Raw genomic sequence first — 25069 nt, forward strand, 5'->3', positions numbered from 1 at the left:
GGAGACATTAAAGTCATAGAGGTTTATCCCAATCAAATAGAATAGCATGTTTTTTGTTTTTTTTTAAGACGTTCGGAGTGACAAAGATATTGACTATGTAAATTTTTTTTTTATTTTGTCAGATATTGATGTTTCACTATTCCACGCCCTTCCCCTTCTTTTTTTTCTTTTTTTTTTTCTTTTCCCACACTTTCATCTTCATCATCATCAGCATCTTTGACATCAACTTCTTCACCTTATTCATCTTCTTCTTCATCTTCTACCTATTTTTTTTTTTTTATTACATTCTTCATATTCATTTTATTCAACTATTATTATTCTTCTTATTCTACATATTCTTTTTATTCCACTGTTATTATTCTTCCTATTCTACTTCTTCATCATATTCTCATTTGTGACAGGCATTCCCGTAGTTGTTATCTATAAAAGTTTGAAGATTACACCTTCCGTTCTGCCAGTCACAAAAGTTACATTTGTCCGCGTTCAGTTTGGCCTGCAGCATCAGGCTTTATCCAGGGGCACCACGAGGAGGAACGGACTCACCCCCATACACTGCTTAGTCTTCTTCTGCATATAATTTAGATAATATCTTTTGCTCTGATATTAAGTCTTATGCTTAATGTTCTTCTGCTCTTTGTTCTGCAGCCTCTTGTTCTTCTGCTTCTCGGTCTTCCATGTTGTCGTCTCCAGGGTCGTCGTCTCCAGTGTCGTCATCTCCGCCGTCGTCGTCTCCGCCGTCGTCGTCGTCGTCATCGGGGTGGTCTTCCGTGTCGTCGTCATCGTGGTGGTCTTCCGGGTCGTCGACGTTAGGGTCTTCAACTTGGAAATGTAGCAGAAGGTACAAGAAGGCTGAGAAAATGCCAAGAACCAGCTGATGGAACTGGAACTCGGATGGCTACCCGAAGGTTCAAGAGCCTATGGAACTACCGAGGACCAGCTGACGTTACTGGAACCCGGTTACTAAGCAGGAGGTACCCGTGCTAAAAAGCACTACCAAGGACCGCCTGACGTTGACGGAACTCGGATACCCAGAAGGAGGCACCTAAGCCAAAGGCTCTGCCCGGAACCAGCTGACGTTACTGGAACCAGGATGGGGAGCAGAAGGTACAAGAGCAAAAGACACTGCCGAGAACCAGCTGACGGTACTGGAACCCGGATGGGTAGCCGAAGGTCCAAGAGCCAATGGAACTACCGAGGACCAGCTGACGTTACTGGAACCCGGTTACTAAGCAGGAGGTACCCGTGCCTGAAAGCACTACCAAGGACCACCTGACGTTGGTGGAACTTGGATACCCAGAAGGAGGCACCTAAGCCAAAGGCTCTGCCCGGAACCAGCTGACGGTACTGGAACCAGGATGGGGAGCAGAAGGTACAAGAGCAAAAGACACTGCCGAGAACCAGCTGACGGTGCTGGAACCAGGTGGTGGACCCGAAGGCCCACAGGAGAGGAGAGAACAGCTAGGCCGCGAGGCAGCCGCAGTTACCGAACCCCAACAGTCCTACAGGGGGAGCTGGGCCTACTGGCACTACAGAACCAGCCTTGACTACCAGTTCACGCAGCCCACATAGGAAGCTCCTAAACTGGAGGCACCCTGGAGTTGGCTAACCCGACCGCACCACGACGAGGCAAGCATAGGTGTCTCAGTGAGCTTGACACAACCCGGAAACAGCTGACGGTGCTGAAACCAGGCTTGGCACGAGGGAGTACCTGTGACAAAAACACTGCCGAGAACCAGCTGGCGGTGCTGGAACCCGGATGCGTTGCCCCAGTGTGCAAGAGCCAATGGCACGACCGAGGACCAGCTGACGGTGCTGGAACCCGGTTACTAAGCTGTAGGTGCCCGCGCTTAAAAGCACTACCAAGGACCGCCTGGCGTTGGCGGAACTCGGATACCCAGGAGGAGGCACCTAAGCCAAAGGCTCGGCCCGGAACCAGCTGACGGTGCTGGAACCAGGTGGTGGACCCGAAGGTCCACAGGAGAGGAGAGAACAGCTAGGCCGCGAGGCAGCCGCAGTTACCGAACCCCAACAGTCCTACAGGGGGAGCTGGGCCTACTGGCACTACAGAACCAGCCTTGACTACCAGTTCACGCAGCCCACATAGGAAGCTCCTAAACTGGAGGCACCCTGGAGTTGGCTAACCCGACCGCACCACGACGAGGCAAGCATAGGTGTCTCAGTGAGCTTGACACAACCCGGAAACAGCTGACGGTGCTGAAACCAGGCTTGGCACGAGGGAGTACCTGTGACAAAAACACTGCCGAGAACCAGCTGGCGGTGCTGGAACCCGGATGCGTTGCCCCAGTGTGCAAGAGCCAATGGCACGACCGAGGACCAGCTGACGGTGCTGGAACCCGGTTACTAAGCTGTAGGTGCCCGCGCTTAAAAGCACTACCAAGGACCGCCTGGCGTTGGCGGAACTCGGATACCCAGGAGGAGGCACCTAAGCCAAAGGCTCGGCCCGGAACCAGCTGACGGTGCTGGAACCAGGTGGTGGACCCGAAGGTCCACAGGAGAGGAGAGAACAGCTAGGCCGCGAGGCAGCCGCAGTTACCGAACCCCAACAGTCCTACAGGGGGAGCTGGGCCTACTGGCACTACAGAACCAGCCTTGACTACCAGTTCACGCAGCCCACATAGGAAGCTCCTAAACTGGAGGCACCCTGGAGTTGGCTAACCCGACCGCACCACGACGAGGCAAGCATAGGTGTCTCAGTGAGCTTGACACAACCCGGAAACAGCTGACGGTGCTGAAACCAGGCTTGGCACGAGGGAGTACCTGTGACAAAAACACTGCCGAGAACCAGCTGGCGGTGCTGGAACCCGGATGCGTTGCCCCAGTGTGCAAGAGCCAATGGCACGACCGAGGACCAGCTGACGGTGCTGGAACCCGGTTACTAAGCTGTAGGTGCCCGCGCTTAAAAGCACTACCAAGGACCGCCTGGCGTTGGCGGAACTCGGATACCCAGGAGGAGGCACCTAAGCCAAAGGCTCGGCCCGGAACCAGCTGACGGTGCTGGAACCAGGTGGTGGACCCGAAGGTCCACAGGAGAGGAGAGAACAGCTAGGCCGCGAGGCAGCCGCAGTTACCGAACCCCAACAGTCCTACAGGGGGAGCTGGGCCTACTGGCACTACAGAACCAGCCTTGACTACCAGTTCACGCAGCCCACATAGGAAGCTCCTAAACTGGAGGCACCCTGGAGTTGGCTAACCCGACCGCACCACGACGAGGCAAGCATAGGTGTCTCAGTGAGCTTGACACAACCCGGAAACAGCTGACGGTGCTGAAACCAGGCTTGGCACGAGGGAGTACCTGTGACAAGAACACTGCCGAGAACCAGCTGGCGGTGCTGGAACCCGGATGCGTTGCCCCAGTGTGCAAGAGCCAATGGCACGACCGAGGACCAGCTGACGGTGCTGGAACCCGGTTACTAAGCTGTAGGTGCCCGCGCTTAAAAGCACTACCAAGGACCGCCTGGCGTTGGCGGAACTCGGATACCCAGGAGGAGGCACCTAAGCCAAAGGCTCGGCCCGGAACCAGCTGACGGTGCTGGAACCAGGTGGTGGACCCGAAGGTCCACAGGAGAGGAGAGAACAGCTAGGCCGCGAGGCAGCCGCAGTTACCGAACCCCAACAGTCCTACAGGGGGAGCTGGGCCTACTGGCACTACAGAACCAGCCTTGACTACCAGTTCACGCAGCCCACATAGGAAGCTCCTAAACTGGAGGCACCCTGGAGTTGGCTAACCCGACCGCACCACGACGAGGCAAGCATAGGTGTCTCAGTGAGCTTGACACAACCCGGAAACAGCTGACGGTGCTGAAACCAGGCTTGGCACGAGGGAGTACCTGTGACAAAAACACTGCCGAGAACCAGCTGGCGGTGCTGGAACCCGGATGCGTTGCCCCAGTGTGCAAGAGCCAATGGCACGACCGAGGACCAGCTGACGGTGCTGGAACCCGGTTACTAAGCTGTAGGTGCCCGCGCTTAAAAGCACTACCAAGGACCGCCTGGCGTTGGCGGAACTCGGATACCCAGGAGGAGGCACCTAAGCCAAAGGCTCGGCCCGGAACCAGCTGACGGTGCTGGAACCAGGTGGTGGACCCCAAGGCCCACAGGAGAGGAGAGAACAGCTAGGCCGCGAGGCAGCCGCAGTTACCGAACCCCAACAGTCCTACAGGGGGAGCTGGGCCTACTGGCACTACAGAACCAGCCTTGACTACCAGTTCACGCAGCCCACATAGGAAGCTCCTAAACTGGAGGCACCCTGGAGTTGGCTAACCCGACCGCACCACGACGAGGCAAGCATAGGTGTCTCAGTGAGCTTGACACAACCCGGAAACAGCTGACGGTGCTGAAACCAGGCTTGGCACGAGGGAGTACCTGTGACAAGAACACTGCCGAGAACCAGCTGGCGGTGCTGGAACCCGGATGCGTTGCCCCAGTGTGCAAGAGCCAATGGCACGACCGAGGACCAGCTGACGGTGCTGGAACCCGGTTACTAAGCTGTAGGTGCCCGCGCTTAAAAGCACTACCAAGGACCGCCTGGCGTTGGCGGAACTCGGATACCCAGGAGGAGGCACCTAAGCCAAAGGCTCGGCCCGGAACCAGCTGACGGTGCTGGAACCAGGTGGTGGACCCCAAGGCCCACAGGAGAGGAGAGAACAGCTAGGCCGCGAGGCAGCCGCAGTTACCGAACCCCAACAGTCCTACAGGGGGAGCTGGGCCTACTGGCACTACAGAACCAGCCTTGACTACCAGTTCACGCAGCCCACATAGGAAGCTCCTAAACTGGAGGCACCCTGGAGTTGGCTAACCCGACCGCACCACGACGAGGCAAGCATAGGTGTCTCAGTGAGCTTGACACAACCCGGAAACAGCTGACGGTGCTGAAACCAGGCTTGGCACGAGGGAGTACCTGTGACAAGAACACTGCCGAGAACCAGCTGGCGGTGCTGGAACCCGGATGCGTTGCCCCAGTGTGCAAGAGCCAATGGCACGACCGAGGACCAGCTGACGGTGCTGGAACCCGGTTACTAAGCTGTAGGTGCCCGCGCTTAAAAGCACTACCAAGGACCGCCTGGCGTTGGCGGAACTCGGATACCCAGGAGGAGGCACCTAAGCCAAAGGCTCGGCCCGGAACCAGCTGACGGTGCTGGAACCAGGTGGTGGACCCCAAGGCCCACAGGAGAGGAGAGAACAGCTAGGCCGCGAGGCAGCCGCAGTTACCGAACCCCAACAGTCCTACAGGGGGAGCTGGGCCTACTGGCACTACAGAACCAGCCTTGACTACCAGTTCACGCAGCCCACATAGGAAGCTCCTAAACTGGAGGCACCCTGGAGTTGGCTAACCCGACCGCACCACGACGAGGCAAGCATAGGTGTCTCAGTGAGCTTGACACAACCCGGAAACAGCTGACGGTGCTGAAACCAGGCTTGGCACGAGGGAGTACCTGTGACAAGAACACTGCCGAGAACCAGCTGGCGGTGCTGGAACACGGATGCGTTGCCTTGCCTATTAAAGATTGTCTTCCTAGAGCCCCAACTAGCGGTGTTGGAGCAAAGGGTAAGCAGGGGGAGATGAGTGTAGGCCGAAGCCTGCACTGGAGGCAGCTTTCTGTCTGCGTTGCGTTTGCAGGACACTTTGCCGGCTACACACTGGGGGAACAGCTGGCGTTGCTGAACCCCACTAACACAATGGCGTGTGTTTTTCTCTGTGCAGCTAGCACTTGCGGGCAAAAACTAGCGATGTTAGAGCCCGTGTTGAAGCAGGAGGAGGAGGAGAGGAGCAGAGTGTAGGCCGAAGCTTAGTTGAACCAATTTCAAAGGAAACCTTTAACCCCCCCCTCAGGTGTTACAAAGTACAAGAGACACACCTTGTGCAGTATTAATGCTGCACAAGTGAAAGGTTGCTCTATTAATTTGTCTACTTGCACACGCTGAATGAAAGACATACACAATTTACCCCATTCTACAGTCAAACTGTAGTGGATGCGTGACTTGGTTTTTTGATGAGACGCAGCACAGGTGTCCAAAATAACGCCTTGGTGCTTGGAGCAGCTTCCTGAGCGTTGTTATTTGCTGTACAGGAGTCTGCGCTCTTGTGTTATCCCTTGGCAATGCCCTGTTAGCGCTGCCCATCTTATGACATCATTTCATGTTGGCCGGTGCGGTTAACGATGGCCATAAATCCCAGACCCACAGTGTCTTTTCATAAAGCCACACTGCGGTGCTGGGATTCGTGGCCTTGAGCAGTAAATATTTTGGCCGCTCACACACGTCCTTACACCTGCTTCAGACTGGGCGGCCTCTGCTGATCCCTTCTCGCATGCCGCGGCCATGAGGCTGCACAGTCTGAAGAAGGCTGAAGGAGATGAGTTAAGACAGGCGAAGATATGCACTGCTCGTGCCCATCAATCACACCCTCGCAGTCAAAATAATTAAGACAACGAGGAGCATTTTATTCAGGCAGGGCGGACGAACAGGCGCAAGTAGCCAACCAATGATGTCAGAAGACGGGAAGCGCTACCAAGGGGGGTGCTGCGTATCATTAGAAAGGAAAGTCACACCTCAGGGACAGTGGAATGGTCTCAAAGAGACACATTTTGTACGTGTTGAGTTCCACGTGGGCAAGGAGAAAACATCAGCCACCTTGTACAAATGCAGCAGTACTGCTGTACAAGGTGGCTGTTATACATAGAAACACCTGGGGGTGGGGGCCAGGCTCCCTTCAATTTCAGTTCATGTGCCTGCGTGGCGTTTGCAGGTCACGTTGCAAGCTGCACAGCAGGGGAACAGCTGGCGGTGCTGAACCCCACTAACACATTGGCTGGTGTTTTTCTCTGTGCAGCTAGCATTTCCGGGCAAAAACTAGCGGTGTTTGAGCCCAGGGTCAGCAGGAGGAGGAGGAGAGGAGCAAAGTGTAGGCCGAAGCCTGCACTGGTGGCAGCTTTTGGTCGGTTGTGCCAGCGTGGCTTGTGCTGGACACGATGCCGGCTACACAGCGGGGGAACAGCTGGCGTTGCTGAACCCCACTAACACATTGGCTGGTGTTTTTCTCTGTGCAGCTAGCATTTCCGGGCAAAAACTAGCGGTGTTTGAGCCCAGGGTCAGCAGGAGGAGGAGGAGAGGAGCAAAGTGTAGGCCGAAGCCTGCACTGGTGGCAGCTTTTGGTCGGTTGTGCCAGCGTGGCTTGTGCTGGACACGATGCCGGCTACACAGCAGGGGAACAGCTGGCGTTGCTGAACCCCACTAACACATTGGCTGGTGTTTTTCTCTGTGCAGCTAGCATTTCCGGGCAAAAACTAGCGGTGTTTGAGCCCAGGGTCAGCAGGAGGAGGAGGAGAGGAGCAAAGTGTAGGCCGAAGCCTGCACTGGTGGCAGCTTTTGGTCGGTTGTGCCAGCGTGGCTTGTGCTGGACACGATGCCGGCTACACAGCGGGGGAACAGCTGGCGTTGCTGAACCCCACTAACACATTGGCTGGTGTTTTTCTCTGTGCAGCTAGCATTTCCGGGCAAAAACTAGCGTTGTTAGAGCCCAGGGTCAGCAGGAGGAGGAGAGGAGCAGAGTGTAGGCCGAAGCCTAGTTGAACCAATTTCAAAGGTTACCTTTAACCCCCCCTCAGGTGTTACAAAGAACAAGAGCCACTCCTTCTGCAGCATTAATGCTGCACAAGTAAAAGGTTGCTCTATTAATTTGTCTACTTGCACAAGCTGAATGCAACACGTAGACTATTTAGCCCATTATACTGTTTAACAGTAGTGGAGGCGTGACTTGTCTTTTTAAAGAAAAGCAGCACAGGTGTCGAAAACAACACCTTTTTGCATGGGCGCAGCTTCCTGAGCGTTGTTAGTTGCTGTACAGGAGTCTGCGCTCTTGTGATCCTTTGGCCATGCGCTGTGAGCGCTTCCTGTCTTATGACCTCATTTCATGTTGGCCGTTGCGGTTAGCGATGGACATGAATCCCAGACCCACAGTGTGTTTTTAAAAAATCACACTGCGGTGCTGGGATTCGTGCCCTGGTGCAGTAAATATGTTTGCCGCTCACACATGTCCTTACACCTGCTTCAGACTGGACGGCCTCATCTGATCCCTTATCGCCTGCCGAGGCCATGAGGACACCCAGTCTGAAGAAGGCGGAAGGAGATGAGTGAACACAGGCAAACATATGCACTGCACATGCCCATCAATCACACCCTCGCTGTCCAAAAAAATAAGACACCGAGGGGCGTTGTTTCGAGCAGGGGAGATGCACAGGCGCAGCCAGCTAACCAATGATGTCAAAAGACGGGCAGCGCTAACAAGGGTGGTGCTGCGTGTCATTACAAAGGAAAGTCACACCTCAGGGACATTGTAATGGTCTCTAATGAGAAACATTTTCTACGTGTTGAGTTCCACGTGGGCAAGGAGAAAAAGTCAGCCACCTTGTACAAATGCAGCAGTACTGCTGTACAAGGTGGCTGTTATACATAGAAACACCTGTGGGTGGGGGGCAGGCTCCCTTCAATTTCAGTTCATGTGCCTGCGTGGCGTTTGCAGGTCACGTTGCAAGCTACACAGCAGGGGAACAGCTGGCGTTGCTGAACCCCACTGACACATTGACTGGTGTTTTTCTCTGTGCAGATTGCATGTCCGGGCAAAAACTAGCGGTGTTAGAGCCCAGGGTCAGCAGGAGGAGGAGGAGAGGAGCAAAGTGTAGGCCGAAGCCTGCACTGGTGGCAGCTTTTGGTCGGTTGTGCCAGCGTGGCTTGTGCTGGACACGATGCCGGCTACACAGCGGGGGAACAGCTGGCGGTGCTGAACCCCACTAACACATTGGCTGGTGTTTTTCTCTGTGCAGCTAGCATTTCCGGGCAAAAACTAGCGGTGTTTGAGCCCAGGGTCAGCAGGAGGAGTAGAGGAGCAGAGTGTAGGCCGAAGCCTAGTTGAACCAATTTCAAAGGTTACCTTTAACCCCCCCCCTCAGGTGTTGCAAGGTACAAGAGCCACACCTTGAACAGCATTAATGATGCACAAGTCAAAGGTTGCTCTATTTAATTTTGCTCCTTGCACACGCTGAATTAAACACGTACACTATTTAGCCCATTATACTGTCAAACAGTAGTGGAGGCGTGACTACTAGTCTTTTTAAGGTGACGCAGCACAGGTGTACAAATTTACACCTAGGTGCTGTGCGCAGATTCCTTACCGTTGTTATTTGCAGTACAGGAAACTGCGCTCTTGTGTTATCCCTTGGCAATACCCTGTTAGTGCAGGCCGTCTCATGACCTCATTTCATGTTGGCCGCTGCGGTTAACGATGGCCATAAATCCCAGACCCACAGTGGCTTTTCATAAAGTCACACTGCGGTGCTGGGATTTGTGGCCTTGTGCAGTAAATATGTTCGCCGCTCACACATGTCCTTACACCTGCTTCAGACTGGGCGGCCTCAGCTGATCCCTTATCGCATGCCGCGGCCATGAGGCCGCACAGTCAGAAGAAGGCGGAAGGAGGGGAGTGAAGACAGGGGAACATATGCACTGCTCGTGCCCATCAATCACACCCTCGCAGTCAAAATATATGAGACAACGGGGGGCGTTGTGTCGGGCAGGGGGACGCACAGGCACAGCCAGCCAACCAATGATGTCAGGAGACGGGCAGCGCTAACAATGGGGGTGCTGCGTGTCATTAAAAAGGAAAGTCACACCTCAGGGACATTGTAATGGTCTGTAATGAGACACATTTTGTACTTGTTGAGTTCCACGTGTGCAAGGAGAAAAAGTCAGCCACCTTGTACAAATGCAGCAGTACTGCTGTACAAGGTGGCTGTTATACATAGAAACACCTGGGGGGGTGGGGGGCAGGCTCCCTTCAATTTCAGTTCATGTGCCTGCGTGGCGTTTGCAGGACACGTTGCCAGCTACACAGCAGGGGAACAGCTGGCGGTGCTGAACCCCACTAACACATTGGCTGGTGTTTATCTCTGTGCAGCTAGCATGTCCGGGCAGAAACTGGCGTTGTTTGAGTCCAGGGTCAGCAGGAGGAGGAGAGGAGCAAAGTGTAGGCCGAAGCCTGCACTGGTGGCAGCTTTTGGTCAGTTGTGCCAGCGTGGCTTGTGCTGGACACGTTGCCGACTACACAGCAGGGGAACAGCTGGCGTTGCTGAACCCCACTAACACATTGGCTGGTGTTTTTCTCTGTGCAGCTAGCCGTTCCGGGCAAAAACTAGCGGTGTTTGAGCCCAGGGTCAGCAGGAGGAGTAGAGGAGCAGAGTGTAGGCCGAAGCCTAGTTGAACCAATTTCAAAGGTTACCTTTAACCCCCCCCCTCAGGTGTTGCAAGGTACAAGAGCCACACCTTGAACAGCATTAATGATGCACAAGTCAAAGGTTGCTCTATTTAATTTTGCTCCTTGCACACGCTGAATTAAACACGTACACTATTTAGCCCATTATACTGTCAAACAGTAGTGGAGGCGTGACTACTAGTCTTTTTAAGGAGACGCAGCACAGGTGTACAAATTTACACCTAGGTGCTGTGCGCAGATTCCTTACCGTTGTTATTTGCAGTACAGGAAACTGCGCTCTTGTGTTATCCCTTGGCAATACCCTGTTAGTGCAGGCCGTCTCATGACCTCATTTCATGTTGGCCGGTGCGGTTAACGATGGCCATAAATCCCAGACCCACAGTGGCTTTTCCTAAAGTCACACTGCGGTGCTGGGATTCGTGGCCTTGTGCAGTAAATATGTTCGCCGCTCACACATGTCCTTACACCTGCTTCAGACTGGGCGGCCTCAGCTGATCCCTTATCGCATGCCGCGGCCATGAGGCCGCACAGTCAGAAGAAGGCGGAAGGAGGGGAGTGAAAACAGGGGAACATATGCACTGCTCGTGCCCATCAATCACACCCTCGCAGTCAAAATATATGAGACAACGGGGGGCGTTGTGTCGGGCAGGGGGGACGCACAGGCACAGCCAGCCAACCAATGATGTCAGGAGACGGGCAGCGCTAACAATGGGGGTGCTGCGTGTCATTAAAAAGGAAAGTCACACCTCAGGGACATTGTAATGGTCTGTAATGAGACACATTTTGTACGTGTTGAGTTCCACGTGGTCAAGGAGAAAAAGTCAGCCACCTTGTACAAATGCAGCAGTACTGCTGTACAAGGTGGCTGATATACATAGAAACACCTGTGGGTGGGGGGCAGGCTCCCTTCAATTTCAGTTCATGTGCCTGCGTGGCGTTTGCAGGTCACGTTGCAAGCTACACAGCAGGGGAACAGCTGGCGTTGCTGAACCCCACTGACACATTGACTGGTGTTTTTCTCTGTGCAGATTGCATGTCCGGGCAAAAACTAGCGGTGTTAGAGCCCAGGGTCAGCAGGAGGAGGAGGAGAGGAGCAAAGTGTAGGCCGAAGCCTGCACTGGTGGCAGCTTTTGGTCGGTTGTGCCAGCGTGGCTTGTGCTGGACACGATGCCGGCTACACAGCGGGGGAACAGCAGGCGGTGCTGAACCCCACTAACACATTGGCTGGTGTTTTTCTCTGTGCAGCTAGCATGTCCGGGCAGAAACTGGCGTTGTTAGAGCCCAGGGTCAGCAGGAGGAGGAGAGGAGCAAAGTGTAGGCCGAAGCCTGCACTGGTGGCAGCTTTTGGTCGGTTGTGCCAGCGTGGCTTGTGCTGGACACGATGCCGGCTACACAGCGGGGGAACAGCAGGCGGTGCTGAACCCCACTAACACATTGGCTGGTGTTTTTCTCTGTGCAGCTAGCATGTCCGGGCAGAAACTGGCGTTGTTAGAGCCCAGGGTCAGCAGGAGGAGGAGAGGAGCAAAGTGTAGGCCGAAGCCTGCACTGGTGGCAGCTTTTGTTCTGTTGTGCCAGCGTGGCTTGTGCTGGACACGTTGCCGACTACACAGCAGGGGAACAGCTGGCGGTGCTGAACCCCACTAACACATTGGCTGGTGTTTTTCTCTGTGCAGCTAGCATTTCCTGGCAAAAACTAGCGGTGTTTGAGCCCAGGGTCAGCAGGAGGAGTAGAGGAGCAGAGTGTAGGCCGAAGCCTAGTTGAACCAATTTCAAAGGTTACCTTTAACCCCCCCCTCAGGTGTTGCAAGGTACAAGAGCCACACCTTGTGCAGCATTAATGCTGCACAAGTGAAAGGTTGCTCTATTTGTTTTGCTCCTTGCACACGCTGACTAAAACACGTACACTATTTAGCCCATTATACTGTCAAACAGTTGTGGAGGCGTGACTTGTCTTTTTAACGAGACGCAGCACAGGTGTCAAAATTTGCACCTAGGTACTGGGCGCAGATTCCTGAGCGTTGTTATTTGCTGTACAGGAGTCTGCGCTATTGTGATCCCTTGGCCATGCGCTGTGAGCGCTTCCTGTCTTCTGACCTCATTTCATGTCGGCCGTTGCGGTTAGCGATGGACATGAATCCCAGACCCACAGTGTGTTTTCAAAAAATCACACTGCGTGGCTGGGATTCGTGGCCTTGTGCAGTAAATAGGTTTGCCGCTTACACATGTCCTTACACCTGCTCCAGACTGGGCGGCCTCAGCTGATCCCTTATCGCCTACCACGGCCAGGAGGCCGCACAGTCTGAAGAAGGCGGAAGGAGATGAGTGAACACAGGCAAACATATGCACTGCACATGCCCATCAATCACACCCTCGCTGTCCAAAAAAATAAGACACCGAGGGCCGTTGTTTCGAGCAGGGGAGATGCACAGGCGCAGCCAGCTAACCAATGATGTCAAAAGACGGGCAGCGCTAACAAGGGTGGTGCTGCGTGTCATTACAAAGGAAAGTCACACCTCAGGGACATTGTAATGGTCTGTAATGAGACACATTTTGTACGTGTTGAGTTCCACGTGGGCAAGGAGAAAAAGTCAGCCACCTCGTACAAATGCAGCAGTACTGCTGTACAAGGTGGCTGATATACATAGAAACACCTGTGGGTGGGGGGCAGGCTCCCTTCAATTTCAGTTCATGTGCCTGCGTGGCGTTTGCAGGTCACGTTGCAAGCTACACAGCAGGGGAACAGCTGGCGTTGCTGAACCCCACTGACACATTGACTGGTGTTTTTCTCTGTGCAGATTGCATGTCCGGGCAAAAACTAGCGGTGTTAGAGCCCAGGGTCAGCAGGAGGAGGAGGAGAGGAGCAAAGTGTAGGCCGAAGCCTGCACTGGTGGCAGCTTTTGGTCGGTTGTGCCAGCGTGGCTTGTGCTGGACACGATGCCGGCTACACAGCGGGGGAACAGCAGGCGGTGCTGAACCCCACTAACACATTGGCTGGTGTTTTTCTCTGTGCAGCTAGCATGTCCGGGCAGAAACTGGCGTTGTTTGAGCCCAGGGTCAGCAGGAGGAGGAGAGGAGCAAAGTGTAGGCCGAAGCCTGCACTGGTGGCAGCTTTTGTTCTGTTGTGCCAGCGTGGCTTGTGCTGGACACGTTGCCGACTACACAGCAGGGGAACAGCTGGCGGTGCTGAACCCCACTAACACATTGGCTGGTGTTTTTCTCTGTGCAGCTAGCATTTCCGGGCAAAAACTAGCGGTGTTTGAGCCCAGGGTCAGCAGGAGGAGTAGAGGAGCAGAGTGTAGGCCGAAGCCTAGTTGAACCAATTTCAAAGGTTACCTTTAACCCCCCCCTCAGGTGTTGCAAGGTACAAGAGCCACACCTTGTGCAGCATTAATGCTGCACAAGTGAAAGGTTGCTCTATTTGTTTTGCTCCTTGCACACGCTGACTAAAACACGTACACTATTTAGCCCATTATACTGTCAAACAGTTGTGGAGGCGTGACTTGTCTTTTTAACGAGACGCAGCACAGGTGTCAAAATTTGCACCTAGGTACTGGGCGCAGATTCCTGAGCGTTGTTATTTGCTGTACAGGAGTCTGCGCTATTGTGATCCCTTGGCCATGCGCTGTGAGCGCTTCCTGTCTTCTGACCTCATTTCATGTCGGCCGTTGCGGTTAGCGATGGACATGAATCCCAGACCCACAGTGTGTTTTCAAAAAATCACACTGCGTGGCTGGGATTCGTGGCCTTGTGCAGTAAATAGGTTTGCCGCTTACACATGTCCTTACACCTGCTCAGACTGGGCGGCCTCAGCTGATCCCTTATCGCCTACCACGGCCAGGAGGCCGCACAGTCTGAAGAAGGCGGAAGGAGATGAGTTAAGACAGGCGAACATATGCACTGCTCGTGCCCATAAACCACACCCTCGCTGACAAAATAAATATGACAACGAGGGGCGTTGTTTCTAGCAGGGCGGATGCACAGGCGCAGCCAGCTAACCATGATGACAAAAGACGGGAAACGCTACCAAGGGGGGTGCTGCGTATCATTACAAAGGAAAGTCACACCTCAGGGACAGTGGAATGGTCTCAATGAGACACATTTTGTACGTGTTGAGTTCCACGTGGGCAAGGAGAAAAGTCAGCCACCTTGTACAAATGCAGCAGTACTGCTGTACTAGGTGGCTGTTATACATATATAAACACCTGGGGGGGTGGGGCCAGGTTCCCTTTTAATTTCAGTTCCTGTGCCTGCATGGCGTTTGCAGGTCACGTTGCCGGCTACACAGCAGGGGAACAGCTGGCGTTGCTGAACCCCACTAACACATTGGCTGGTGTTTTTCTCTGTGCAGCTAGCACTTCCGGGCAAAAACTAGCGGTGTTTGAGCCCAGGGTCAGCAGGAGGAGGAGAGGAGCAGAGTGTAGGCCGAAGCCTGCACTGGTGGCAGCTTTTGTTCTGTTGTGCCAGCGTGGCTTGTGCTGGACACGTTGCCGACTACACAGCAGGGGAACAGCTGGCGGTGCTGAACCCCACTGACACATCACCTAGTGTTTTTTTCTGTGTAGACAACACTTCCAGGTGGCAACTGACAGTGTTGAAACCCAGGGAATCAAAGAGGAGCAGAGTGTAGGCCGAAGCCTGCAGTGGAGCAAGTTGAAAGGGAACCTTTAACCCCCCCCCCCAGGCATTTGTTGCTGAAAGAGCCATCTTGTACAGCAGTAATACTGCACATGGAAAATGGTGGCTCCGAAAATTATGCTCCTTGCAAACGCTGAAGTACACACTCATATAATGTGTCCCCTCACACCGTCAAACCATCCCGGAAGTGGGACTTTCCTTTGTAATGTGACACAGCACAGCCGTCATTCCAACCCCCTTGGTGCCGGGCACCACCTCCTCAACGTTGTTTGGTTCTGTCACGGAGCCCGCACTGTAATGTTATCCCTTGGCCATGCACAGTTAGCGGTGCCCGTCTTCTGACATCATGTAGGTGTCAGGCTGGCAGTGCCTGTGCGTCCAAGCTGCCCGAGATCCAACCTTGCAGTGTCATCTAATGTAGTCCCACTGCGGGCCAGGGATCCATGGGCATGCGCAGTGCATATCATCGCCTCTCACTCACCTCCTTCCTGCTTCTTCAGACTGTGCGGCGTCACGGCCGTGGCATGCTATTAGGGATCAGCTGACGCCGCCTAGTCTGAAGAAGCGTGAAGAAGGGGAGTGAGAGGCTAGTATATGCACTGCGCATGGCCATGGATACCAGGCCCACTGTGGGATCACATTAGACGACACTGCGAGGTGTGATTTCGGGCAGCGTGGACGCACAGGCGCAGCCAGGACGACAACAAATGATGTCAGAGGACGGGCAGCGCAAACTGTGCATGGCCAAGGGATAACATAACAGCGCAGGGTCCATGACGGAATCAAACAACGCTAAGGAGGCAGCGCACGGTGCCAAGGGGGTAGCAATGACGGCTGTGCTGTGTCACATTACAAAGGAAAGTCCCACCTCCGGGACGGTTGGACGGTGTGAGGGGACACATTACATGAGTGTGTAGTTCAGCGTTTGCAAGGAGCATAATTTCAAGAGCGACCTTTCCCTTGTGCAGTATTAGTGCTGCACATGGTGGCTCTTTCAGTAACAAACGCCTAGGGGGGGGGGGGGACAGGTCCCCTTACATTTTAGTTGTGCCAGCGTGGCGGTCGCATGACACGTTGCCGGATACACAGCTGGGGATCAGCTGACGTTACTGAACCCCAATAACAGAGGAGCGACTGTTGACTGTGCACACAGCACTTCCAGGCACCAACTGGCGGTGTTAGAGCCCAGGGACAGCAGGAGGAGCAGATTGGAGGTATTGCCGCACACACAGCTGGGGATCAGCTGACGTTACTGAACCCCAATAACAGAGGAGCGACTGTTGACTGTGCACACAGCACTTCCAGGCACCAACTGGCGGTGTTAGAGCCCAGGGACAGCAGGAGGAGCAGAGGAACAGAGTGTAGGCCGAAGCCTGATTGGAGCAAGTTGAAAGGAAACCTTTAACCCCCCCCCCCAAGACGTTTGTAGCTGAAAGAGCCATGTTGTGCAGCACTAAGGATGCAAAAGGAAAAGGTTGCTCTTTTAATTATGCTCCTTGCAAACACCGAAGTAAACACTAAAAATGTGTCCCTTTATACCGTTAAACCGTTCCGGAGGTGCGAATTTCCTTCGTAATGGGACACAGCACAGCTGTCATTCCTATCCCCTTGATGCCGTGCGCTGCCTCCTCAGCATTGTTTTAAGCTGCCACGGAGCCTGCGCTGTTCTGTTAGCCCTTGGCCATGCCCAATTAGCGCTGCCTGTCTTCTGACATAATTTGGTGTCAGGCTGGCTGCGCCTGTGCGGCCGCGGCTGCCCGAGATCCCGCCTCGCAGTGTCATCTGATCTGAGTCCCACTGCGGGCCTGGGAACCATGGGCATGCGCAGTGCATATCTTCCCCTCGGGCTCTCGCCTCCTTTCCCTCCGCTTCTTTAGACTGTGCGCGTCACGCCTGCATCCGATCAGCTGACGGCGCACAGTCTAAAGAAGGCGGAGGGAAATGAGCGAGAGCCCGAGGGGAAGATATGCACTGCGCATGCCCATGGATCCCAGGCCCGCAGTGTGACTCAATCAGAAGACACTGCGAGGCGGGATCTCGGGCACCGCGGCCGCACAGGCGCAGCCAGCCTGACACCAAATTATGTCAGAAGACAGGCAGCGCAAATAGGGCATGCCCAAGGGATAACAGAACAGCGCAGGCTCCGTGACAGCTTAAAACAACGCTGAGGAGGCAGCGCATGGCACCAAGGGGGTAGGAATGACGGCTGTGCTGCGTCACATTACGAAGGAAAGTCCCAGCTCCGGGACGGTATAACGGTATCAGTGAACACATTTTATAAGTGTTAAGTTCTGCGTGTGCAAAGAGCTAAAAAAAAAGAGCTACCTTTTCCTTGTGCAGCATTACTGCTGCACAAGATGGCTCTTTCAGTAACAAACGACGGGGGGGGGGGGGGGGGGACAGGTTCCCTTACATTTAGGTTGTTGTGCCAGCGTGGCGGTCGCAGGACACATTGCCGGCTACACAGCTGGGGATCAGCTGACGTTACTGAAACCCAATAACACTGGGTCGTATGTTTTTACTGTGCAGCCTGCACTTCTGAGCCGCAACTGGCGGTGTTGGAGCCCAGGAATAGCAGTTCAGGTGGTAGAAAGATGAACACAGCAGGAGACCTGGATGACACCCAATTACTTAATCAGGCAGAGGAGTGGCAAATTCCTGCGAGATCCAGGCCTGGTTCATTTTCAGGAAAGTAAGCCGGTCAACGTTATCGGAGGATAGTCGCATGCGACGGTCTGTTAGTACACCACCTGCGGCACTAAAGACACGTTCCGATAAGACACTAGCCGCAGGGCAAGCCAGCACCTCCAATGCATACTGGCTTAGCTCTGGCCATGTATCCAGCTTAGAGACCCAAAACTTGAACGGGGAAGAGCCGTCTGGGAGTACAGTAAGAGGGCAAGCCATGTAGTCTGTCACCATCTGACGGAACCGTTGCCTCCTGCTGACTGGAGCCGCCGGTGATGGTGTAGACATTTGGGGCGGGCACACAAAAGTGTGCCAGAGTTGTGCCATACTGGGCTTGCCTTGGGCAGAGGCACTGCTTCTGCTCCCTCTTTGGGCAGAGCCTCCCCCACTGCCTCGACGCACTGAGCTGCTTTGTAAAGCACTAGCAGCACTCCTCTCAGTTGGACAGGAGAAGATGATGGAATTCACCAGTGTGTCGTGGTACTCCCGCAATTTACGCTCCCGGGTCAACGCAGGGATGAGGTTTTGGACGTTGTCCCGGTAGCGAGGATCGAGGAGGGTGAACACCCAATAATCAGGCATGTTGAGAATGTGGTCGATGCGGCGGTCGTTTCTCAGGCACTGCAGCATGAAATCCACCATGTGCTGCAGAGTGCCAACCGGCCCAGAAACGCTGTCCCCTGCTTGAGACATGATCTCTGCCCGCTCGTCATCACCCCACCCTCGCTGTACACACTGACCACTGGACAATTGTGTCGCTCCCTCCTCTGGACGGAGCTCTTCCTCCTCCATTGACTCCTCCTCATCCTCCTCACAAATTGGCCCCTGCGTACCCCTTTGTGAGGAACCACGTGGCGCTGACTCTCCAGAAGCTGATGGAAAAGGTGACTCCTCATCCTCCACCTCTTCCACCACATCATCCCTTAACCCTTGCAAAGTTTGCTGAAGCAGGCAGATAAGGGGGACAGTCATGCTGACTAGTGCATCATCTGCACTTGCCATCCGCGTGGAATAATCAAAAGGACGCAAAACCTGGCAGACGTCCTTCATAGTGGCCCACTCTGTGGTTGTGAAGTCTGATCGGCGCTGACTGCGACTTCTTTGCGCCTGATGCAGCTGGTACTCCATAACTGCTTGCTGCTGCTCACACAACCGCTCCAACATATGTAACGTGGAATTCCACCGGGTAGGTAGGTCACATATGATGCGGTGTTCCGGAAGGCGGAATCGGCGCTGCAGAGCAGCAATGCGGGATCTGGCCAAGCTGGAACGCCGCAAGTGAGCACACTCTAGGCGGACCTTGTGCAGCAGGGCATCAAGATCCGGATAGTCCCTCAGAAAACTCTGCACAACCAAATTGAGCACATGTGCCAGACATGGGATGTGAGTGAGGTTGCCAAGGGCCAAAGCTGCCACCAGATTTCGGCCATTGTCACACACTACCATGCCTGGCTGGAGATTCGCTGGCAGTAACCACACATCGCTCTCCTGCTTGATGGCATTCCAGAGCTCCTGCGCTGTGTGGCTTCGATGCCCCAATGAAACTGGTTTCAAGACGGCCTGCTGACGTTTGGCCACGGCTGTGCTCATGTCGGTCATAGGTAAACGTTCACGGGTCCATGTGGGGGTGGACTGTGACGGATCCTGCAGAGAGGAATCAGAGGAACTGGTGTAAGAGGAGGAGTCGATGCGTACAGACTGGATTCCTGCAATCCTTGGAGTGGGCAGGACACGTCCTGCGCCACTCGCACGATCTGTACCTGGCTCAACAACATTAACCCAATGGGCAGTGAGGGAAACATATCGCCCCTGTCCATGCTGACTGGTCCACGCATCGGTGGTGAGGTGGACCTTGCTACTGACGGCGTTCAGTAGCGCATGTTTTATGTTTGCCTCAACATGCCTGTGCAGGGCAGGGACAGCCTGCCTGCTGAAGTAAAAGCGGCTGGGCACCTTGTACTGTGGGACTGCCAATGCCATCAAGTCACGGAAGCTGTCAGTCTCCACCAGCCTGAACGAGAGCATTTCCAGGGACAACAGTTTGGCAATGCCTGCATTCAGAGCCTGTGCTCGGGGGTGGTTGGCCGAGAATGCCCGCCTTTTCTCCCATGCCTGTACTACCGATGGCTGTAGAGTAGACTGGGAGTGTGAGGATGACTGGGAAGGTGGTGCTGTGGGTGGAATTACACAAGGTCTCTGGGAGGAAGCCAAACCAGCTGTGCGTGAGCTGGAGGAAGAGGCAACACGAGCTGAAGAGGTGGTAGCTGCCGCTGTTGGTTGGCCTACATCTTCAGTGTGTTTCTGTAACTCCACCGCGTGCCTGGTCCGCACATGTTTCCACATATTTGTGGTATTGAGGTTGCTGACATTTTTCCCTCTTTTTACTTTATGATGACACAGCTTGCATTTGACAAAACAAATGTCATCTGCAACTGTGTCAAAAAAGGACCAGGCACTGCAAGTCTTGGGAGCGCCCTTTTTGGCTTTGGAAAGAGACAGGCTCCTAACGGGTGCCAAAGTGGAGGCTACAGGCTCCGCAGTCTTCCCCCTCCCTCTCCCTCTTTGGCCCGTAAGAGGAAGCTCTTCCTCTGAGCTGCTCCCACCACCTTCCTGTTCCTCACGCCACGATGGGTCAAGGACCTCATCATCTCCACTACCCTCTGCCACCAACTGCTCCTCCTGGGTAGTCTCAGCAGCACAGTACGCACGAGAAAGCGGCACCTGAGTTTCATCATCAGATGCGTACTGCGCTGTGGTCACCGGAGGCACTGGCCCACCTGCCTCTTCAGAGTCAGAGAGAAAAAGGTGTTGGGCATCACTGCACACTGCCTCTTCTTCCATTTCTCCAATGCTGCTTGGCTGGCCCCCTGTTTCCAAGCCAAGAGATTCAGAGAACAGAAGTAGAGACGGCTCCTGTCCTGGGCTCTCTGACTGCCTGGCCAATTTGGCAGGTGGTGAAGAGACAGATGGCTGCTCTCCAGTGCTCTGTGCCTGAGAGGATGTGGCACTAACTGAAGTCGATGCCGAGGCGTTAGCTGCCATCCACCCGACAACGGCTTCAATTTGGTCTTCACGCAGCAGCGGTGCACGGCGCTCTCCGACAAAGCTGCGCATGAAGGACTGTTCCCTGCTGAAACTGAGTGACGACGAGTCACCGGCGCCCGCAGCAGGCACAGAATCACCACGTCCTCTCCCTGCTCCTCTCCCTGCTCCGCGCCCACGCCCACGTGCCTTACTCCCTGCCCTCTTCATCTTGGTTGACAGATAAAGATAAGCAGAAAAGTACTAAGGCCTTAGTGTGCTTATTCCTGTAATGCTCCTCCTAACAGGTGTAAGAAACACTAATGTTGTAAATTGTGGACTAAACTTTATTATTTTTCAAATGTGGCCTACACAAGTGTAAGTTGTGTTTGGTGAACTTAACCTTTTTTTTGGTGCAGATCGGGCTACAGAGCTAGTTTAAATCACACGGAGACCGTGCAGACAGCCGTAAACGGCGCTGCAAGGCCAAGAAACCCTCCTCTAGGTTATCCTATATAGTGTTTTTCCACTATTTAGCTGGATACAAGTGGAAAGACACTAATAGGAATTTTTTTTTTCAAATTTTAAACTGGCTGCACTATTTGAAAAAAAGGAAATTGTTTTTCAAGGTATGAGGCAGTAACGCACCCTGAGCTGAATCCAACCGGCTATGGCTGCACACAGACTACAGGGCGAGCTGGGCTCACACGGAGACCGTGCAGACAGCCGTAAACGGCGCTGCAAGGCCAAAAAACCCTCCTCTAGGTTATCCTATATAGTGTTTTTCCACTATTTAGCTGGATACGAGTGGAAAGACACTAATAGGAATTTTTTTTTTAAAATTTTAAACAGGCTGCACTATTTGAAAAAAAGGAAAATTTTTCTCAAGGTATGAGCCAGTAACGAACCCTGAGCTGAATCCAACCGGCTATGGCTGCACACAGACTACAGGGCGAGCTGGGCTCACACGGAGACCGTGCAGACAGCCGTAAACGGCGCTGCAAGGCCAAAAAACCCTCCTCTAGGTTATCCTATATAGTGTTTTTCCACTATTTAGCTGGATACGAGTGGAAAGACACTAATAGGAATTTTTTTTTTTAAATTTTAAACAGGCTGCACTATTTGAAAAAAAGGAAAATTTTTCTCAAGGTATGAGCCAGTAACGAACCCTGAGCTGAATCCAACCGGCTATGGCTGCACACAGACTACAGGGCGAGCTGGGCTCACACGGAGACCGTGCAGACAGCCGTAAACGGCGCTGCAAGGCCAAAAAACCCTCCTCTAGGTTATCCTATATAGTGTTTTTCCACTATTTAGCTGGATACGAGTGGAAAGACACTAATAGGAATTTTTTTTTTCAAATTTTAAACAGGCTGCACTATTTGAAAAAAAGGAAAATTTTTCTCAAGGTATGAGCCAGTAACGAACCCTGAGCTGAATCCAACCGGCTATGGCTGCACACAGACTACAGGGCGAGCTGGGCTCACACGGAGACCGTGCAGACAGCCGTAAACGGCGCTGCAAGGCCCAAAAACCCCCCTCTAGGTTATCCTATGTAGTGTTTTTCCACAATAGAGCTGGAGACTGGTGGAAAAACACTAATAGGAAATTTGAGAAAAAATGTGCAGCAGGCTGCACTAAGAGCAAAAAAGAACAACTGTGTGAGGCAGTGTGAACCCCCCCTGAGCTGAATACAACCGGGTATATGGCTGCACACAGACTACAGAGTGAGCTGCACACACACACACACAGAGACCTTGCAGAACGCTGTTAAAACAGCGCTGCAAGGCAAGAGCAAGGTGAACAGTGAAGAACACACAGCGTTTTGCTAAATTAGCCTTTGGAAAGGAAAATAAAGCAATTAGCTAGCTCAACTGGCCCTCAGTTAGAACACAGCGTCCTGTCCCTAACTGAAATCACAGCAGAGTGAGCGCAAAATGGCGGCAGCGCTTTTTTATAGTGCAGAGTGACATCATTTCAGCAGCCAATCCAAGCCTTGCCAGTACTTACATGCCCACCATGCTAAACAGGATGTGCCCACACTTTCATTCATTCCTCATTGGCTGCTGCGTTCAATTTGAATTCTGGGAACTTCCGATTCCGGTATCCGATACGCGGGAAGTATCGGAATTCAGTATCGGAATTCCGATACCGCAAATATCGGCCGATACCCGATACTTGCGGTATCGGAATGCTCAACACTAATTGTTGACCATGCTGCAGGAAAATAAAAACCAGACTCATCTATGTGTTCTGCACATGGACAGATGGTCCATGGAAACACACTGACGTGCACAGACCCATAGATTTAAATGGGTCTACATGGGTGTTTCCAGTAAGTGTGAAAACTGTCACCATACCTACTGGAGACACTGACGCGTGAAGGAGGCCTAAGACTGTGTTCCCATGATGAATTTTTCATGTGGCATATTTTTGCTATGTAAAAAACACAGCGTCTTCCAGCAAAGTAGATGGGATTTATAAAAAGCTCATGACCGGTGTGTTTTTTTTTGTAGCATAAACTGACCTACGGTGCATGTTTTAACTCCCCAACATGTCAATTTCTCTTGCGGATACGCTAAGTGTTATGTGCTGATTTTCCCCATAGAATTGCATTACATGTGGAAAATCCGCAGGTAACAAAATGGCACATATGCAATCCACTGTGGAAACACACTAAAAATGCACATAATTAACACAGGACTGTATTAAAGTTTTGTCACAGCCAAATGCAGTGTGATTCCCTCGCTACCTTTACTCAGAAAGATGACTATAACTTCTAAAAGAAATGTTCTATTGTACTGAAACTTGGACTGTACATAACTTGGTTCATGAGAAGCTGATGCTGAAAATAATAATAATCTTTTTATTTATATAGCGCTAACATATTCCGCAGCGCTTTACAGTTTACACACATTATCATCGCTGTCCCCAATGGGGCTCACAATCTAAATTCCCTATCAGTATGTCTTTGGACATCATTTGAATCAAAGCACACTTGCAAACATTGTTGAATGTGTTCCTTAGGACGTCTGGGGTCATAGTCTGAATTTCTCGCTGTATGTTCACCCGGAGCGCCTGTAATATTTGTGGCTTGTTACTGTACGCCCGACCCTTCAAATGGCCCAAAAGGAAAATAGCCGGCGGTGTTAAATCACAAGACCTTGGTGGTCATGGTCACTCAAAATCACAATCCCTTGGACATTACTATGTCATTTTTCAGTAGGAAGCAACGTCATGCGAAGCACGCGTGGGTTGTCAGCTACCCAATTCAAGTAACCTAATATGTGCATAAATCATGTAGAAAACTTGCAACATGAAAAACTCACCAAATACTCATTGTGCGAATGAAGCCTTATAAGCTAGCCAATTTCTATATTAGAATGGTTATTAAAGTACTACTCAGCCTTTAGAAGCTATAGGTTTACACAATGGAAAGTCTCAAAATGATACTTAAATCTCTTTGTGTATTAATATTCTGAGCTGATTTTTGTTAACTCTTCAAATATACATAAAGCGTTATAAGGCTATTTTCTTGCAAGCTCACTCGTATCTGAGAAGTATATGCTATATTATGTTGGGACATATGACATACCAGTCTGTCTATACTCGTTCCAGCAGCAGTTGTAGGTTTTTCATGTAAACTGTAGGGTTTGAAATATATATTACGTCTTCCTGAAAAGGATCTCAATGTTCTTGATGAATGAAGTGATTTAGGTTGGCCACATCCAAGGAACACCTAAACAGATTAAGAGATGTTAAAGAGAAATCACCCACATTACATCTCATCAACAGTTTTTTTCAACATGTCTCAACCCTCATTCCTGTTTCCTTACACTGATAAGTAGGGATGTAATAAATAAAAGCTAGAATTAGAGCCACCAGTAGTGTAAAATTAAACTTGAGGGCACCGATGCAAAATCTCCAACAGGGCCTCCAACCATCATGGATCTTCATTAGTAGTATTAGTCTTCTCATAAGGGCCCAAAAGATCTTCTGTGGTCTCCTGTTTTGGCAGGCCCAGGTGTGACTGCAAATCCTTCCCCCCATAGATACTCCCTAGGGCCCCACTCTATTAGGCCGGTTTCATACGTCAGTGGCTCCGGTACGTGAGGTGACAGTTTCCTCACGTACTGGAGCCACTGACACACGTAGACACATTGAAATCAATGCATTTGTGCAGATGTCATTGATTTTTTGTGGAGCGTGTCTCCGTGTGCCAAACACGGAGACATATCAGTGTTCGTGGGAGCGCACGGATTACACGGACCCATTAAAGTCAATGGGTCCGTGTAAAACACATACCGCATATGGACGTTGTCCATGTGCAGTCCGTGTGCCGTGCAGGAGACAGCGCTACTGTAAGTGCTGTCCCCCCCAATGGTGCTGAAGCCGCGATTCATATCTTCCCTGCAGCAGCGTTTGCTGTAGAGAAGATAT

General features: G+C 52.5%; 1 protein-coding gene across 2 annotated transcripts in view; it reads right to left on the reverse strand.

Annotated features, from left to right (window-relative positions):
* Positions 1-25069, reverse strand: part of GPC6 (glypican 6) — a 1713043-nt gene that overhangs the window by 157190 nt on the left and 1530784 nt on the right. For both annotated transcript variants that reach the window (XM_069758052.1, XM_069758051.1), the window contains exon 6: positions 24225-24368. In XM_069758052.1, the coding sequence (XP_069614153.1) occupies positions 24225-24368 (144 nt within the window). The remainder of the gene's footprint in view (positions 1-24224; positions 24369-25069) is intronic.

Source organism: Ranitomeya imitator, chromosome 3 (assembly GCF_032444005.1).
Source record: "Ranitomeya imitator isolate aRanImi1 chromosome 3, aRanImi1.pri, whole genome shotgun sequence".
Lineage (NCBI taxonomy): Eukaryota > Metazoa > Chordata > Amphibia > Anura > Dendrobatidae > Ranitomeya > Ranitomeya imitator.